The 18762-nt window shown below is 48.4% G+C and overlaps 1 protein-coding gene across 1 annotated transcript in view; it reads right to left on the bottom strand.

Annotated features, from left to right (window-relative positions):
- LOC311121441 (rho-related BTB domain-containing protein 1-like) overlaps positions 1-18200 on the bottom strand; it is a gene marked incomplete at its 3' end in the record, with an annotated part of 39617 nt that extends 21417 nt beyond the window's left edge. The window contains exons 1-2 of the mRNA XM_084195929.1: positions 18018-18200; positions 11682-11785 (exon numbers count right to left, since the gene is read on the bottom strand). Of these exons, the coding sequence (XP_084052055.1) occupies positions 11682-11785; positions 18018-18197 (284 nt within the window). The remainder of the gene's footprint in view (positions 1-11681; positions 11786-18017) is intronic.
- Positions 18201-18762: the final 562 nt, after the last annotated feature.

The raw sequence follows: 18762 nt of genomic DNA, 5'->3' as shown, positions 1-18762 counted from the left end.
AGACATCAGATAGAGACAGAAAGACATCAGATAGACAGACAGACATCAGATAGAGACAGACACATCAGATAGAGACAGACAGACACATCAGATAGAGACAGACAGACACATCAGATATCAGAGACAGACAGACAGACAGACAGACATCAGATAGAGACAGAAAGACATCAGATAGACAGACAGACATCAGATAGAGACAGACACATCAGATAGAGACAGACAGACATCAGATAGACAGACAGACATCAGATAGAGACAGACACATCAGATAGAGACAGACAGACACATCAGATAGAGACAGACAGACAGACAGACATCAGATAGACAGACAGACATCAGATAGAGACAGACACATCAGATAGAGACAGACAGACACATCAGATAGAGACAGACAGACACATCAGATAGAGACAGACAGACACATCAGATAGAGACAGACAGACACATCAGATAGAGACAGAAAGACACATCAGATAGAGACAGACAGACACATCAGATAGAGACAGACAGACACATCAGATAGAGACAGACACATCAGATAGAGACAGACACATCAGATAGAGACAGACAGACACATCAGATAGAGACAGACAGACACATCAGATAGAGACAGACAGACACATCAGATAGAGACAGACAGACACATCAGATAGAGACAGACAGACACATCAGATAGAGACAGACAGACACATCAGATAGAGACAGACAGACACATCAGATAGAGACAGACAGACACATCAGATAGAGACAGACAGACACATCAGATAGAGACAGAGACATCAGATAGAGACAGACAGACACATCAGATAGAGACAGAAAGACACATCAGATATCAGAGACAGAAAGACACATCAGATATCAGAGACAGAAAGACACACATCAGATAGAGACAGACAGACACATCAGATAGAGACAGACAGACACATCAGATAGACAGACAGACACATCAGATAGAGACAGACAGACATCAGATAGAGACAGACAGACACATCAGATAGAGACAGACAGACACAGACAGACAGACAGACATCAGATAGAGACAAATAGAAAACCTTAGTCATTGGCGACTCCATTATCCGCAATATTAGACTTAAAAAGAATCATCCAGCGATCATACACTGTTTACCAGGGGGCAGGGCTACCGACGTAAAGGCTAATCTGAAGATGGTGCTGGCTGAGGCTAAAACTGGTGAGTGTAGATGGTATAGGGATATTGTTATCCACGTCGGCACCAACGATGTTAGGATGAAACAGTCAGAGGTCACCAAGAGCAACATAGCTTCAGCGTGCAAATCAGCTACAAAGATGAGTTGGAGTCGAGTAATTGTCTCTGGCCCCTCCCAGTTAGGGGGAGGAGTGATGAGCTCTACAGCAGTAATTGTCTCTGGCCCCTCCCAGTTAGGGGGAGGAGTGATGAGCTCTTCAGCAGAGTCTCACAACTCAATCGCTGGTTGGAAACTGTTTTCTGCCTCCCAAAAGATAGAATTTGTACATAATTGGCCCTCTTGTTAGGACTCACCCACAAACAGGACCAAGCCTGGCCTGCTGAGGAGTGACGGACCCATCCTAGATGGAGGGGTGCTACAGGACCAAGCCTGGCCTGCTGAGGAGTGACGGACTCCATCCTAGATGGAGGGGTGCTACAGGACCAAGCCTGGCCTGCTGAGGAGTGATGGACTCCATCCTAGATGGAGGGGTGCTACAGGACCAAGCCTGGCCTGCTGAGGAGTGATGGACCCTGGAGGGGTGCTACAGGACCAAGCCTGGCCTGCTGAGGAGTGATGGACTCCATCCTAGCTGGAGGGGTGCTACAGGACCAAGCCTGGCCTGCTGAGGAGTGATGGACTCCATCCTAGCTGGAGGGGTGCTACAGGACCAAGCCTGGCCTGCTGAGGAGTGATGGACTCCATCCTAGCTGGAGGGGTGCTACAGGACCAAGCCTGGCCTGCTGAGGAGTGATGGACTCCATCCTAGATGGAGGGGTGCTACAGGACCAAGCCTGGCCTGCTGAGGAGTGACGGACTCCATCTAGCTGGAGGGGTGTTACAGGACCAAGCCTGGCCTGCTGAGGAGTGATGGACTCCATCCTAGCTGGAGGGGTGTTACAGGACCAAGCCTGGCCTGCTGAGGAGTGACGGACTCCATCCTAGATGGAGGGGTGCTACAGGACCAAGCCTGGCCTGCTGAGGGGTGATGGACCCATCCTAGCTGGAGGGGTGCTACAGGACCAAGCCTGGCCTGCTGAGGGGTGACGGACTCCATCCTAGATGGAGGGGTGCTACAGGACCAAGCCTGGCCTGCTGAGGAGTGATGGACCCATCCTAGCTGGAGGGGTGCTACAGGACCAAGCCTGGCCTGCTGAGGGGTGACGGACTCCATCCTAGCTGGAGGGGTACTACAGGACCAAGCCTGGCCTGCTGAGGAGTGACGGACTCCATCCTAGATGGAGGGGTGCTACAGGACCAAGCCTGGCCTGCTGAGGAGTGATGGACCCATCCTAGCTGGAGGGGTGCTACAGGACCAAGCCTGGCCTGCTGAGGAGTGATGGACTCCATCCTAGATGGAGGGGTGCTACAGGACCAAGCCTGGCCTGCTGAGGAGTGATGGACTCCATCCTAGCTGGAGGGGTGCTACAGGACCAAGCCTGGCCTGCTGAGGAGTGATGGACTCCATCCTAGCTGGAGGGGTGCTACAGGACCAAGCCTGGCCTCCTGAGGAGTGACGGACTCCACTCTGACAAGACAACAGCACTACATCCAACAGAACACTACTGGAGGTCATTAGCAGTCCGACTGGAAATGCAGAAAGAGGAGTTATGAGAATCTATGTGACTTCCAGTGTTTCTCATGGCCAAGGCCTGCATTAAGATCCTACTGTAGTCATGGCCAAGGCCTGCATTAAGATCCTACTGTAGTCATGGCCAAGGCCTGCATTAAGATCCTACTGTAGTCATGGCCAAGGCCTGCATTAAGATCCTACTGTAGTCATGGCCGAGGCCTGCATTAAGATCCTACTGTAGTCATGGCCAAGGCCTGCATTAAGATCCTACTGTAGTCATGGCCAAGGCCTGCATTAAGATCCTACTGTAGTCATGGCCGAGGCCTGCATTAAGATCCTACTGTAGTCATGGCCGAGGCCTGCATTAATATCCTACTGTAGTCATGGCCAAGGCCTGCATTAATATCCTACTGTAGTCATGGCCAAGGCCTGCATTAAGATCCTACTGTAGTCATGGCCAAGGCCTGCATTAAGATCCTACTGTAGTCATGGCCAAGGCCTGCATTAAGATCCTACTGTAGTCATGGCCAAGGCCTTCATTAAGATCCTACTGTAGTCATGGCCAAGGCCTGCATTAAGATCCTACTGTAGTCATGGCCAAGGCCTTCATTAAGATCCTACTGTAGTCATGGCCAAGGCCTGCATTAAGATCCTACTGTAGTCATGGCCAAGGCCTGCATTAAGATTCTACTGTAGTCATGGCCAAGGCCTGCATTAAGATCCTACTGTAGTCATGGCCAAGGCCTGCATTAAGATTCTACTGTAGTCATGGCCAAGGCCTGCATTAAGATCCTACTGTAGTCATGGCCAAGGCCTGCATTAAGATCCTACTGTAGTCATGGCCAAGGCCTGCATTAAGATCCTACTGTAGTCATGGCCAAGGCCTGCATTAAGATCCTACTGTAGTCATGGCCAAGGCCTGCATTAAGATCCTACTGTAGTCATGGCCAAGGCCTGCATTAAGATCCTACTGTAGTCATGGCCAAGGCCTGCATTAAGATCCTACTGTAGTCATGGCCAAGGCCTGCATTAAGATCCTACTGTAGTCATGGCCAAGGCCTGCATTAAGATCCTACTGTAGTCATGGCCAAGGCCTGCATTAAGATCCTACTGTAGTCATGGCCAAGGCCTGCATTAAGATCCTACTGTAGTCATGGCCAAGGCCTGCATTAAGATCCTACTGTAGTTATGACCAAGGCCTGCATTAAGATCCTACTGTAGTCATGGCCAAGGCCTGCATTCAGATCCTACTGTAGTCATGGCCAAGGCCTGCATTAAGATCCTACTGTAGTCATGGCCAAGGCCTGCATTAAGATCCTACTGTAGTCATGGCCAAGGCCTGCATTAAGATCCTACTGTAGTCATGGCCAAGGCCTGCATTAAGATCCTACTGTAGTCATGGCCAAGGCCTGCATTAAGATCCTACTGTAGTCATGGCCAAGGCCTGCATTAAGATCCTACTGTAGTCATGGCCGAGGCCTGCATTAAGATCCTACTGTAGTCATGGCCAAGGCCTGCATTAAGATCCTACTGTAGTCATGGCCAAGGCCTGCATTAAGATCCTACTGTAGTCATGGCCAAGGCCTGCATTAAGATCCTACTGTAGTCATGGCCAAGGCCTGCATTAAGATCCTACTGTAGTCATGGCCAAGGCCTGCATTAAGATCCTACTGTAGTCATGGCCAAGGCCTGCATTAAGATTCTACTGTAGTCATGGCCAAGGCCTGCATTAAGATCCTACTGTAGTCATGGCCGAGGCCTGCATTAAGATCCTACTGTAGTCATGGCCAAGGCCTGCATTAAGATTCTACTGTAGTCATGGCCAAGGCCTGCATTAAGATCCTACTGTAGTCATGGCCAAGGCCTGCATTAAGATCCTACTGTAGTCATGGCCAAGGCCTGCATTAAGATCCTACTGTAGTCATGGCCAAGGCCTGCATTAAGATCCTACTGTAGTCATGGCCAAGGCCTGCATTAAGATTCTACTGTAGTCATGGCCAAGGCCTGCATTAAGATCCTACTGTAGTCATGGCCAAGGCCTGCATTAAGATCCTACTGTAGTCATGGCCAAGGCCTGCATTAAGATCCTACTGTAGTCATGGCCAAGGCCTGCATTAAGATCCTACTGTAGTCATGGCCAAGGCCTGCATTAAGATCCTACTGTAGTCATGGCCAAGGCCTGCATTAAGATCCTACTGTAGTCATGGCCAAGGCCTGCATTAAGATCCTACTGTAGTCATGGCCAAGGCCTGCATTAAGATCCTACTGTAGTCATGGCCAAGGCCTGCATTAAGATCCTACTGTAGTCATGGCCAAGGCCTGCATTAAGATCCTACTGTAGTCATGGCCAAGGCCTGCATTAAGATCATACTGTAGATCACACAGTAGAAGGCCTATAACCAAACAGGTATAGAACTCTGATGTTAAGGGCCAACTCATATTCTTGCAGTGTTTCTTGAATAGAGGGCTTTCCCATCATAACACTACGTGTCTGTCTTGAATAGAGATCTTTCACATCATAACACTACGTGTCTGTCTTGAATAGAGGGCTTTCACATCATAACACTACGTGTCTGTCTTGAATAGAGGGCTTTCACATCATAACACTACGTGTCTGTCTTGAATAGAGGGCTTTCCCATCATAACACTACGTGTCTGTCTTGAATAGAGGGCTTTCACATCATAACACTACGTGTCTGTCTTGAATAGAGGGCTTTCACATCATAACACTACGTGTCTGTCTTGAATAGAGGGCTTTCACATCATAACACTACGTGTCTGTCTTGAATAGAGGGCTTTCACATCATAACGTGTCTGTGCCTTTAAGGACAGTGATATAAGTGTTAAGACAGAACTAAGGTAAAGAAGCGCTAACCAAGTCCCCTCTCACTCAAACCTGGGCTCAGGTGCCAAAGCAGAACTTGTAATGGGGTCTAGAACCAGTAGACCTTGATTAGATTCAGAAATCAATGTGTCAGGTGTTGAGCAGTTAAAGGTGTCTGAATGATTAGAGGGGTGTGGGTTTAAACTGCCTGCTAGCCAACCAACACACAGACAGATCCACCTCATGTCTCGCCGACTTCAACAGACTATGATGGCAGCTTGACAACGATCAATCCACCAATCAATGAAACCTTAACGGAGGCACCAGTTCCATTAAGACTGTCTGAGGCATCATTTAAGGATCCCCCAGTCGGATACTAAGATAGAGAGAAAACTCATTTACAGTAAGTCAAAACCGGAGAGGAAGACAGGAGGAAGAGGAGGAGAGGTCCATTAGGTCTATTCTCTATAGAGGGATGCAGACTCCGGGCACTTGGTTCTGGCCATACAGTATTCTCTCTATAGGTTCTGGTCATACAGTATTCTCTCTATAGGTTCTGGCCACAGCCATCCAGTATTCTCTCTATAGGTTCTGGCCATCCAGTATTCTCTCTATAGGTTCTGGCCATCCAGTATTCTCTCTCCAGGTTCTGGCCATCCAGTATTCTCTCTACAGGTTCTGGCCATCCAGTATTCTCTCTACAGGTTCTGGCCATACAGTATTCTCTCTCCAGGTTCTGGTCATACAGTATTCTCTCTATAGGTTCTGGTCATACAGTATTCTCTCTACAGGTTCTGGCCATCCAGTATTCTCTCTACAGGTTCTGGCCATCCAGTATTCTCTCTACAGGTTCTGGCCATCCAGTATTCTCTCTACAGGTTCTGGCCATACAGTATTCTCTCTACAGGTTCTGGCCATACAGTATTCTCTCTATAGGTTCTGGTCATACAGTATTCTCTCTACAGGTTCTGGCCATCCAGTATTCTCTCTACAGGTTCTGGCCATCCAGTATTCTCTCTACAGGTTCTGGCCATCCAGTATTCTCTCTCCAGGTTCTGGCCATCCAGTATTCTCTCTCCAGGTTCTGGCCATCCAGTATTCTCTCTATAGGTTCTGGCCATACAGTATTCTCTCTCCAGGTTCTGGCCATCCAGTATTCTCTCTAGTTCCAGAGACCACAGCCAAACACCTCACAGGGCCAACCCTGCACTTACAGGGGATGGACTTGGAGGTTCAAATCAAATCAAATGTTATTGGTCACATACACATATTTAGCAGATGTTATTGTGGGTGTAGCTAAATGCTTGTGTTCCTAGCTCCAACAGTGCAGTAGTATCTAACAATTCACAACAATACACATCTAAAAGTAAAATAATGGAATATATATATAAATATTAGGATGAGCAATGTCGGAGTGGTATTGACTAAAATACAGTAGAATAGAATACGGTATATACATATGAGATGAGTAAAGCAGTGTGTAAACATTATTAAAGTGACCAGTGATTCCATGTCTATGTATATGGGGCAGCAGCCTCTAAGGTGCAGGGTTACGTAACCGGGTGGAAGCCGGCTAGTGATGGCTATTTAACAGTCTGATGGCCTTGAGATAGAAGCAGTTTTTCATTCTCTCGGTCCCAGCTTTGATGCACCTGTACTGACATCGGGTGCTGTATGTGTCATCGAGGGCAGGCAGTGTGCCCCCGGTAATGCGTTGGGCAGACCGCACCACCCTCTGGAGAGCCCTGTGGTTACGGGCGGTGCAGTTGCCGTACCAGGTTGTGATACAGCCCGACAGGATGCTCTCAATTGTGCATCTGTAAAAGTTTGTGAGGGTCTTAGGGGCCAAGCTGAATTTCTTCAGCCTCCTGAGGTTGAAGAGGCTCTGTTGCGCTTTCTTCACCACACTGTCTGTGTGGGTGGAACATTTCAGTTTGTCAGTGATGTGTACGCCAAGTAACTTGAAGCTTTTCACCTTCTCCACTGCGGTCCCGTCGATGTGAATAGGGGAGTGATCCCGCTGCGGTTTCCTTAAGTCCATGATCAGCGCATTTGTTTTGTTGACGTTGAGTGAGAGGTTATTTTCCTGGCACCACACTCCCAGAGCCCTCACCTCTTCCCTGTAGGCGGTCTCGTCATCGTTGGTAATCAGGCCTACTACTGTTGTGTCGTCTGCAAACTTGATGATTTAGTTGGAGGCGTGCTTGGCCCCGCAGTCATGGGTGAACAGGGAGTACAGGAGGGGGCTGAGCACGCACCCTTGAGGGGCCCCAGTGTTGAGGATCAGCGAAGTGGAGGCGTTGTTTCCTACCTTCACCACCTGGGGGCGGCCCGTCAGGAAGTCCAGGACCCAGTTGCACAGGGCGGGGTTCAGTCCCAGGGCCTCGAGCTTAATGATGAGCTTGGAGGGTACTATGGTGTTGAACGCTGAGCTATAGTCAATGAACAGCATTGAACAGCTAGCCAGTCTATGCTAGTGCAGCCAAATGGCCCTTCATCTAACAGCAGGGTGCTGTACGCAGCTAGCCAGTCTAACAGCAGGGTGCTGTACGCAGCTAGCCAGTCTAACAGCAGGGTGCTGTACGCAGCTAGCCAGTCTAACAGCAGGGTGCTGTACGCAGCTAGCCAGTCTAACAGCAGGGTGCTGTACGTAGCTAGCCAGTCTAACAGCAGGGTGCTGTACGCAGCTAGCCAGTCTAACAGCAGGGTGCTGTACGCAGCTAGCCAGTCTAACAGCAGGGTGCTGTACGCAGCTAGCCAGTCTAACAGCAGGGTGCTGTACGCAGCTAGCCAGTCTAACAGCAGGGTGCTGTACGCAGCTAGCCAGTAAGCCAGGTAGCGACAATAAATGATAAGGTTATAACTGGTTCAAGGGCAGAGAGCACAGAAAGGATTCAGGAGCAGCCATTAAAACAGGTCACTGCGTCTCTGTGATAGCGTCTGCTGACCAAGAAAAATAAAATACAAACGCAGGACATTTTTTACAATTTTCTACCTTGTAGAATAATAGTGAAGACATCAAAACTATGAAATAACACACATGGAATCATGTAGTAACCAATAAAGTGTTACAAAAATTATTCAAAGTAACCACCCTTTGCCTTGATGACAGCTTTGCACACTCTTGGCATTCTCTCAACCAGCTTCACCTGGAATGCTTTTCTAACAGTCTTGAAGGAGTTCCCACATATGCTGAGCACTTGTTGGCTGCTTTTCCTTCACTCTGCCGTCCGACTCACCCCAAAACATCTCAATTGGGTTGAGGTCGGGGGATTGTGGAGGCCAGGTCATCTGATGCAGCACTCCATCACTCTCCTTCTTGGTCAAATAGCCCTTACACAGCCTGGAGGTGTGTTGGCTCATTGTCCTGTTGAAAAACAAATGATAGTCCCACTAAGCCCAAACCAGATGGGATGGCGTATCGCTGCAGAATGCTGTGGTAGCCATGCTGGTTAAGTACACCTTGAATTCAAAATAAATCAGACAGTGTCACCAGCAATGCACCATCACATCTCCTCCTCCATGCTTTACGGTGGGAAATACACATGCGGAGATCATCCGTTCACCCACGCGTCTCACAAAGACACAGCGGTTGGAACCAAAAATCTCCAATTTGGACTCCAGACCAAAAGGACAGATTTCCACCGGTCTAATGTCCATTGCTTGTGTTTCTTGGCCCAAGCAAGTCTCTTCTTCTTATTGGTGTCCTTTAGTAGTGGTTTCTTTGCAGCAATTCGACCATGAAGGCCTGATTCACACAGTCTCCTCTGAACAGTTAATGTTGAGATGTGTCTGTTACTTGAACTGTGTGAAGCATTTATTTGGGCTGCAATTTCTGAGGCTGGTAACTCTACTGAACTTATCCTCTGCAGCAGAGGTAACTCTGGGTCTTCCATTCCTGGGGCGGTCCTCATGAGAGCCAGTTTCATCATAGCGCTTGATGGTTTTTGCTACTGCACTTGAAGAAACTTTCCAAGTTCTTGAAATGTTCCCTATTGACTGACTTTCATGTCTTAAAGTAATGATGGACTCATTTCTCTCTGCTTATTTGAGCTGTTCTTGCTATAATATGGACTTGGTCTTTTACCAAATAGGGCTATCTTCTGTATATCCCCCTACCTTGTCACAACACAACTGATTGGCTCAAACGCATTAAGAAGGAAAGAAATTCCACAAATTAACTTTTAACAAGGCACACCTGTTAATTGAAATGCCTTCCAGGTCACTACCTCATGAAGCTGGTTGAGAGAATGCCAAGAGTGTGCAAAGCTGTCATCAAGGCAAAGGGTGGCTACATTGAAGAATCTCAAATATAAAATATGTTTTGATTTGTTTAATACTTTTTTGGTTACTACATGATTCCATACGTGTTATTTCATAGTTTTGATGTCTTCACTATTATTCTACAATGTAGAAAACAGCACAAATAAAGAAACCCTGGAATGAGGAGGTGTCCAAACTTTGGACTGGTACTGTATATCTATCTATTTTGGTATTTATTTAATGTCCTTGTCTAGAACTGTTCTGTACTTTGTATGTTTTATGTGGACCCCAGGAAGAGTATCTGCTGCATGTGCAGTATCTAATGGACCCCAGGAAGAGTATCTGCTGCATGTGCAGTATCTAATGGACCCCAGGAAGAGTATCTGCTGTATGTGCAGTATCTAATGGACCCCAGGAAGAGTATCTGCTGCATGTGCAGTATCTAATGGACCCCAGGAAGAGTATCTGCTGCATGTGCAGTATCTAATGGACCCCAGGAAGAGTATCTGCTGTATGTGCAGTATCTAATGGACCCCAGGAAGAGTATCTGCTGTATGTGCAGTATCTAATGGACCCCAGGAAGAGTATCTGCTGTATGTGCAGTATCTAATGGACCCCAGGAAGAGTATCTGCTGTATGTGCAGTATCTAATGGACCCCAGGAAGAGTATCTGCTGTATGTGCAGTATCTAATGGACCCCAGGAAGAGTATCTGCTGCATGTGCAGTATCTAATGGACCCCAGGAAGAGTATCTGCTGCATGTGCAGTATCTAATGGACCCCAGGAAGAGTATCTGCTGTATGTGCAGTATCTAATGGACCCCAGGAAGAGTATCTGCTGCATGTGCAGTATCTAATGGACCCCAGGAAGAGTATCTGCTGCATGTGCAGTATCTAATGGACCCCAGGAAGAGTATCTGCTGCATGTGCAGTAACTAATGGACCCCAGGAAGAGTATCTGCTGTATGTGCAGTATCTAATGGACCCCAGGAAGAGTATCTGCTGCATGTGCAGTATCTAATGGACCCCAGGAAGAGTATCTGCTGCATGTGCAGTATCTAATGGACCCCAGGAAGAGTATCTGCTGCATGTGCAGTAACTAATGGACCCCAGGAAGAGTATCTGCTGCATGTGCAGTATCTAATGGACCCCAGGAAGAGTATCTGCTGTATGTGCAGTATCTAATGGACCCCAGGAAGAGTATCTGCTGCATGTGCAGTAACTAATGGACCCCAGGAAGAGTATCTGCTGCATGTGCAGTATCTAATGGACCCCAGGAAGAGTATCTGCTGCATGTGCAGTAACTAATGGACCCCAGGAAGAGTATCTGCTGCATGTGCAGTATCTAATGGACCCCAGGAAGAGTATCTGCTGTATGTGCAGTATCTAATGGACCCCAGGAAGAGTATCTGCTGCATGTGCAGTAACTAATGGACCCCAGGAAGAGTATCTGCTGCATGTGCAGTATCTAATGGACCCCAGGAAGAGTATCTGCTGTATGTGCAGTATCTAATGGACCCCAGGAAGAGTAGCTGCTGCATGTGCAGTATCTAATGGGGATCCTAACAAACCAAACATCCTCTCCTTACCCATCCCAGCCCAGCCCCCGCCCATCCCATCCATCTCAGCCCCCGCCCAGCCCTCGCCCAGCCCCAGCCCATCTCAGCCCCCGCCCAGCCCCCGCCCAGCCCATCTCAGCCCCCGCCCCGCCCAGCCCAGCCCATCCTATCTCAGCTCCAGCCCCGCCCAGCCCGCGCCCCGCCCAGCCCAGCCCCAGCCCATCTCAGCCCATCCTCAGCGTTTGGTGTCAGTCTTACCTTCCGTACGCAAAGCGTCTGTCTTTATGGTGATCTCCGAAGGTGTCCCACAACCTGAGAGACACGCTGACCTCATCCACCACATCCCTGGAGCGCTCTAACACCTACAGCGGGTCACACACACAGAGACACATTAAGAAACAGATGTTTAAACAACATTAATTTCAATACTTACTGTACAGTCGTGGTCAAAAGTTGAGAATGACACAAATACTAATTTTCACAGTCTGCTGCCTCAGTTTTGATGATGGCAATTTGCATATACTCCAGAATGTCATGAAGAGTGATCAGATGAATTGCAATTAATTGCAAAGTCCCTCTGTGCCATGAAAATGAACTTCATCCCCCAAAAACATTTCCACTGCATTTCAGCCCTGCCACAAAAGGACCAGCTGCCATCATGTCAGTGATTCTCTCGTTAACACAGGTGAGTGTTGACGAGGACAAGGCTGGAGATCACTCTGTCATGCTGATTGAGTTAGAATAACAGACTGGAAGCTTTAAAAAGGAGGGTGGTGCTTGAAATCATTGTTCTTCCTCTGTTAACCATGGTTACCTGCAAGGAAACACGTGCCGTCATCATTGCTTTGCACAAAAAGGGCTTCACAGGCAAGGATATTGCTGCTAGTAAGATTGCACCTAAATCAACCATTTATCGGATCATCAAGAACTTCAAGGAGAGAGGTTCAATTGTTGTGAAGGCATCAGGGTGCCCAAAAAAGTCCAGCATGCGTCAGGACCGTCTCCTAAAGTTGATTCAGCTGCGGGATCGGGGCACCACCAGTAAAAAGCTTGCTCAGGAATGGCAGCAGGCAGGTGTGAGTGCATCTGCACGCACAGTGAGGCGAAGACTTTTGGAGGATGGCCTGGTGTCAAGAAGGGCAGCGAGGAAGCCACTTCTCTCCAGGAAAAACATCAGGGACAGACTGATATTCTGCAAAAGGTACAGGGATTGGACTGCTGAGGACTGGGGTAAAGTCATTTTCTCTGATGAATCCCCTTTCCGATTGTTTGGGGCATCCGGAAAAAAGCTTGTCCGGAGAAGACAAGGTGAGAGCTACCATCAGTCCTGTGTCATGCCAACAGTAAAGCATCCTGAGACCATTCATGTGTGGGGTTGCTTCTCAGCCAAGGGAGTGGGCTCACTCACAATTTTGCCTAAGAACACAGCCATGAATAAAGAATGGTACCAACACATCCTCCGAGAGCAACTTCTCCCAACCATCCAAGAACAGTATGGCGTCGAGAAGGATCGTTTGGTGCTTCTCTTTACATGTCTTGCAAGGTCGTCTGAGGGTGCAAGCATCAGCTTTGTGGGATCGTCCAACACCTTTTTCCATCCTTTATCCACTTGACGATCTGTCCTGTGTTCAGCTTCTTGAACTCTTCACATGAGTTGAGAAAGTGTTCTTTATTGTCACAGTATAGCTTGGGTTTGGATTTCCTTGGGGTTTGGAACTTCACTTGCGTTGAAGAGAATTGAAGCAGATCGCTCCTGTCTCGTGAAGGCACGGTGGTCTTTCTTGAAAGGCTTAGGCATATCACCTTGATAGAGGGCTGCGGCGCTGCTTGATATGCACTTAGCCTGGGACTTCTTCTGCAACCAGGCTGCCAAGTCGTATAGGGTGTACCTCTGGTCCATGCCAGTCCTGAGGATGCCGCGATCGAAGCAGTACTCAACGAATTCATTCCGGTAGCTCTGTGGCATCTGGCTCAAGAGTCGGTTGATGTGGGATCCACATCTGAGCTCATAGCCGTTCTGCCCCTCAAGGGTCCTGAGCATGCCTACCAGTGAGTGGACAGACAGGGCAAAGGTGTCAAAGGCATCTGCATCTCCGAACCTGACGGCGGGGAGTTTAGGATGGTGGCTAGCTCACACTGGACGAGTTGGCGGGGCTGACCGTACTTGTCCTGCAGGGCTTGTAAGGCAGCAGTGTAAGGTCTTGGTTTGTGCATGTAGGCCTTAGTGAACTGGACTGCACTCTGTAGTTTCAGGTGGGCCAGGACCACTTGATACTTATACCGCTCATTTAGGTGTCTGTGACTGCTCATTAGGTCATCTAGGGTCATCTTGAGGAGGGCAAAGTCACTCTCTCTACCGCTCTCAAAGTAGGGCAATGACGGCTTTGGCATGCCGTTTCATGAGGCAATCAGCTGATCCGTGCCAGGTGGCGGAGCAGGCTCCGGGTAGGGTGCCATCTGTCCCGGAGCAGGATATGGTGCTGCTGGAGTGGGATAGGGCAGGCTTTGTCCCGCAGGTAAGTAGGGTTCACCTGGAACAGAGTATGGTGGAAATCCTGGTGCAGGATGTGGCGCTGCGGATGCTGGTCCAGGGTATGGAGCCGCAGGTGCTGGTCCGGGGTATCGAGACACGTGCTGGTGGCGATATGGAACCACGGGTGCAGAACCACGGGAGCTGGTGATGAGTGCCTCGGGTAGGCAGGGAACCACGGGAGCTGGTGATGAGTGCCTCGGGTAGGCAGGGAACCACGGGAGCTGGTGATGAGTGCCTCGGGTAGGCAGGGAACCACGGGAGCTGGTGATGAGTGCCTCGGGTAGGCAGGGAACCACGGGAGCTGGTGATGAGTGCCTCGGGTAGGCAGGGAGAAGATGATGTGAGTCTTCATAGGCTCTGCCTCTTTCTGCCAGGTTGGCGTGTTGTGGTTGTGTCAGTGGGATAGACACAAAGCTGTTACAGGATTCATCAGATGGTGAGGGGTTCCTCTGCTCTGCCTCTTTCTGCCAGGTTGGCGTGTTGTGGTTGTGTCAGTGGGATAGACACACAGCTGTTACAGGATTCATCAGACGGTGCTGGTGAGGGGTTCCTCTGCTCTGACTGAGTCATCTGGGTTCTGGCTGCATCAACATCTTCATCTCTTTCTTTAAGACAGGATGTGACACGCTTGGCTAGCTCTAGCTCGTTAGCTACCGTCCGCTGCCTGTTCAGTTGTGTAGCTATTGCTTCTCAGGCCTGGTGAGCTTCCTCCTGTTGACGCTGAGCTTCTTCCTGTTGTCGCTGAGCTTCTTCCTGTTGTCGCTGAGCTTCTCTGGCGTCGGCTGCAATGCGTCGATGTTGTGATTTTGCTCTAGCTGACGTTGTAGGTTATTCAACTCCATGAGCTTCATTCTTTCCTCCAGCATAGGTGGGATAGGTCTGGGAAGCAGCTCACCGATGCGCGGACACTCTATCTGGAGCTGGTAGCACTCCTCTCTGATCGGACGTCCGCTCGACTACTCCTTCGTCCTAATGAGGGAGTTGCCTGAGTGATGGATAGGCATTGTTCCTCGGAGGGAGATATTCAACAGCATAATCACCCAGGTTGGCTGGGGGACGTCTTTCTCTCTGTGAGCGGGGCTGCACGGATGGGTCAGGTGCGTCTGTATGTGTTGGATCCATATCGTCGGGTGGTTTACTAAATCCGACTCTGAAGGACCACGTATTAGAGGGTGATGCCTCTGGAATGAATACGCTGATTGAGTAGGTGAAGTTATGGAGATTGTACTCCTATCAGAGAGACGGTGAGAGAGAGACAGTTCCTCAGTTTAGGGTTCTTTAATGTTGATTGGAGATTTAAAATGTTTGCAATTCTGCGCCATGTCAGTCAGCTGTGATTATCCAATTAACTGTCCATTTATCCATACAAGATGTGGCCTGAAAATAATAAACATGAATACAATGGCATCAATACTAAGATAAGGCACAATCATTTAGCAATAACAAAACAAGATATACAGCTCTCATCTGTTATAATAATCCAATGACTGAAACAAAAATACAAGTAGCTAGCAACATCAGACTAACCAGCTAACAATGACAGGTGAAAATGTAGCTAACAATGTTAGATAGCTAGCTAGCAACATCAGACTAACCAGCTAACAATGACAGGTGAAAATGTAGCTAACAATGTTAGATAGCTAGCTAGCAACATCAGACTAACCAGCTAACAATGACAGCTGAAAATGTAGTTAACAATGTTAGATAGCTAGCTAGCAACATCAGACTAACCAGCTAACAATGACAGCTGAAAATGTAGCTAACAATGTTAGATAGCTAGCTAGCAACATCAGACTAACCAGCTAACAATGACAGGCGAAAATGTAGCTAACAATGTTAGATAGCTAGCTAGCAACATCAGACTAACCAGCTATCAATGACAGGTGAAAATGTAGCTAACAATGTTAGATAGCTAGCTAGCAACATCAGACTAACCAGCTAACAATGACAGCTGAAAATGTAGCTAACAAATGTTAGATAGCTAGCATAAAAATTAGATATATAATGCTGTAATAATGACGGAAATATTCTTAAACTATTGACAACTTTCATCAGTAAAACAGGGGGAAAACATATACCTTACTTACAGTTCTGGTATTCACACACAGTGAAGGGAAATGATGTCCAAAACTGAGATTAGTGTTCACAGCAGCAGGTGGCGAGCTGCACTTGGTAATGAACTAAACACCCTGCCAGCTTGCGATAGCTGTGACATCATCACTGAGTTCTTAAAGGGACAGGCTTTCTTTCGGGCCAAGTGATGTTAGGTAGGGCCGTTTGATGGCAGGTAGGGCCGTTTGATGGCAGGTAGGGCCGTTTGATGTTAGGTAGGGCCGTTTGATGTTAGGTAGGGCCGTTTGATGTTAGGTAGGGCCGTTTGATGGCAGGTAGGGCCGTTTGATGTTAGGTAGGGCCGTTTGATGGCAGGTAGGGCCGTTTGATGTTAGGTAGGGCCGTTTGATGGCAGGTAGGGCCGTTTGATGTTAGGTAGGGCCGTTTGATGTTAGGTAGGGCCGTTTGATGGCAGGTAGGGCCGTTTGATGGCAGGTAGGGCCGTTTGATGTTAGGTAGGGCCGTTTGATGTTAGGTAGGGCCGTTTGATGTTAGGTAGGGCCGTTTGATGTTAGGTAGGGCCGTTTGATGTTAGGTAGGGCCGTTTGATGGCAGGTAGGGCCGTTTGATGGCAGGTAGGGCCGTTTGATGGCAGGTAGGGCCGTTTGATGGCAGGTAGGGCCGTTTGATCTGCAGTGTAGAGACAGGTAGTGACAGACTCTGTATTGGTCTATAACCCAGACCGTAGGGAGATGTGCTGGGGTCAGGGGTCAGGGTTAATTAGGGTTAGCTACTGTACCTCTTGACAGACTCTGTATTGGTCTATAACCCAGACCGTAGGGAGATGTGCTGGGGTCAGGGGTCAGGGTTAATTAGGGTTAGTTACTGTACCTCTTGACAGACTCTGTATTGGTCTATAACCCAGACCGTAGGGAGATGTGCTGGGGTCAGGGGTCAGGGTTAATTAGGGTTAGTTACTGTACCTCTTGACAGACTCTGTATTGGTCTATAACCCAGACCGTAGGGAGATGTGCTGGGGTCAGGGGTCAGGGGTCAGGGTTAATTAGGGTTGGCTACTGTACCTCTTGACAGACTCTGTATTGGTCTATAGCCCAGACCGTAGGGAGATGTGCTGGGGTCAGGGGTCAGGGTTAATTAGGGTTAGTTACTGTACCTCTTGACAGACTCTGTATTGGTCTATAACCCAGACCGTAGGGAGATGTGCTGGGGTCAGGGGTCAGGGTTAATTAGGGTTAGTTACTGTACCTCTTGACAGACTCTGTATTGGTCTATAACCCAGACCGTAGGGAGATGTGCTGGGGTCAGGGGTCAGGGGTCAGGGTTAATTAGGGTTAGTTACTGTACCTCTTGACAGACTCTGTATTGGTCTATAACCCAGACCGTAGGGAGATGTGCTGGGGTCAGGGGTCAGGGTTAATTAGGGTTAGCTACTGTACCTCTTGACAGACTCTGTATTGGTCTATAACCCAGACCGTAGGGAGATCTATGCAACGGTACCCCCCTGTATATATAGCCTCCCTACTGTCACTTTATTCTATTGTATATATAGCCTCCCTACTGTCACTTTATTTTTTACTTCTGCTCTTTTTTTCTCAACACTTTTTTGTTGTTGTTTTATTCTTACTTTTTTGTTTAAAATAAATGCACTGTTGGTTAAGGGCTGTAAGTAAGCATTTCACTGTAATGTCTGCACCTGTTGTATTCGGCGCATGTGACCAATAAAATTTGATTTGATTTGATTTGATTTGAGATGTGCTGGGGTCAGGGTTAATTAGGGTTAGTTACTGTACCTCTTGACAGACTCTGTATTGGTCTATAACCCAGACCGTAGGGAGATGTGCTGGGGTCAGGGGTCAGGGGTCAGGGGTAATTAGGGTTGGCTACTGTACCTCTTGACAGACTCTGTATTGGTCTATAACCCAGACCGTAGGGAGATGTGCTGGGGTCAGGGGTCAGGGGTCAGGGTTAATTAGGGTTAGCTACTGTACCTCTTGACAGACTCTGTATTGGTCTATAGCCCAGACCGTAGGGACGTGTGTGGCCAGTAGTTGGTACTGGTTCAGAGTGGTGTTGCAGGCCCGGGCACAGATCAGCCGTGTCTTCCCTACGGCGTTGTCCCCCACCACCACACACTTAATGGTCTCAACGTTGGGTCTCTCGTAGTCCATGCTACTGGTCAGGTCCCTGTGTGACAGGAGAGAAAACAGGCTCAATCACAATGGATGATGATGATGCAATGTTAGGTAGTAGATAGCCTAAACCAGGGTTCTTCAATTCCGGTCCTGGAGGGCCGAAACACTTCTGTTTTTTATTTCTACCTGGTAGTTAATTGCACTCACCTGGTGTCCCAGGTCTGAATTAGCCCCTGATTAGAAGGAGAGGATGAAAAACAGAGGTGTTTCGGCCCTCCAGGACCGGAATTGAAGAACCCTGGCATAAACAATGCAGATGAACAACTTAACAATGTAGGTACACACATCATTTAAGACACAATTGTTGCTCAGTTCATTCAAACAATCCTGAAAGAGGTTCTAATAAGCAGCTATTCACATTCTTCTTATTATACTGGACATCTGATGACATATCTGATGACATGGCAACAGGATAGTATTAACGCTGAGGTCCACTAATCTGCCACTGCTGCTCTAGAAACACATCGAGGCCAGGGAACAGAGGGGGGGGGGGGGGGGGAGGAAGAGGAGGAGAAAACTGGCTCTAATCTGCAGCTCTGCA

The sequence above is a fragment of the Coregonus lavaretus genome, assembly GCF_964263955.1.
Source record: "Coregonus lavaretus genome assembly, contig: HAP1_SCAFFOLD_3481, whole genome shotgun sequence".
Lineage (NCBI taxonomy): Eukaryota > Metazoa > Chordata > Actinopteri > Salmoniformes > Salmonidae > Coregonus > Coregonus lavaretus.
The sequence above is the reverse complement of the archived record's forward strand: the minus strand, read 5'-3'. Positions and strand labels throughout refer to the sequence as shown.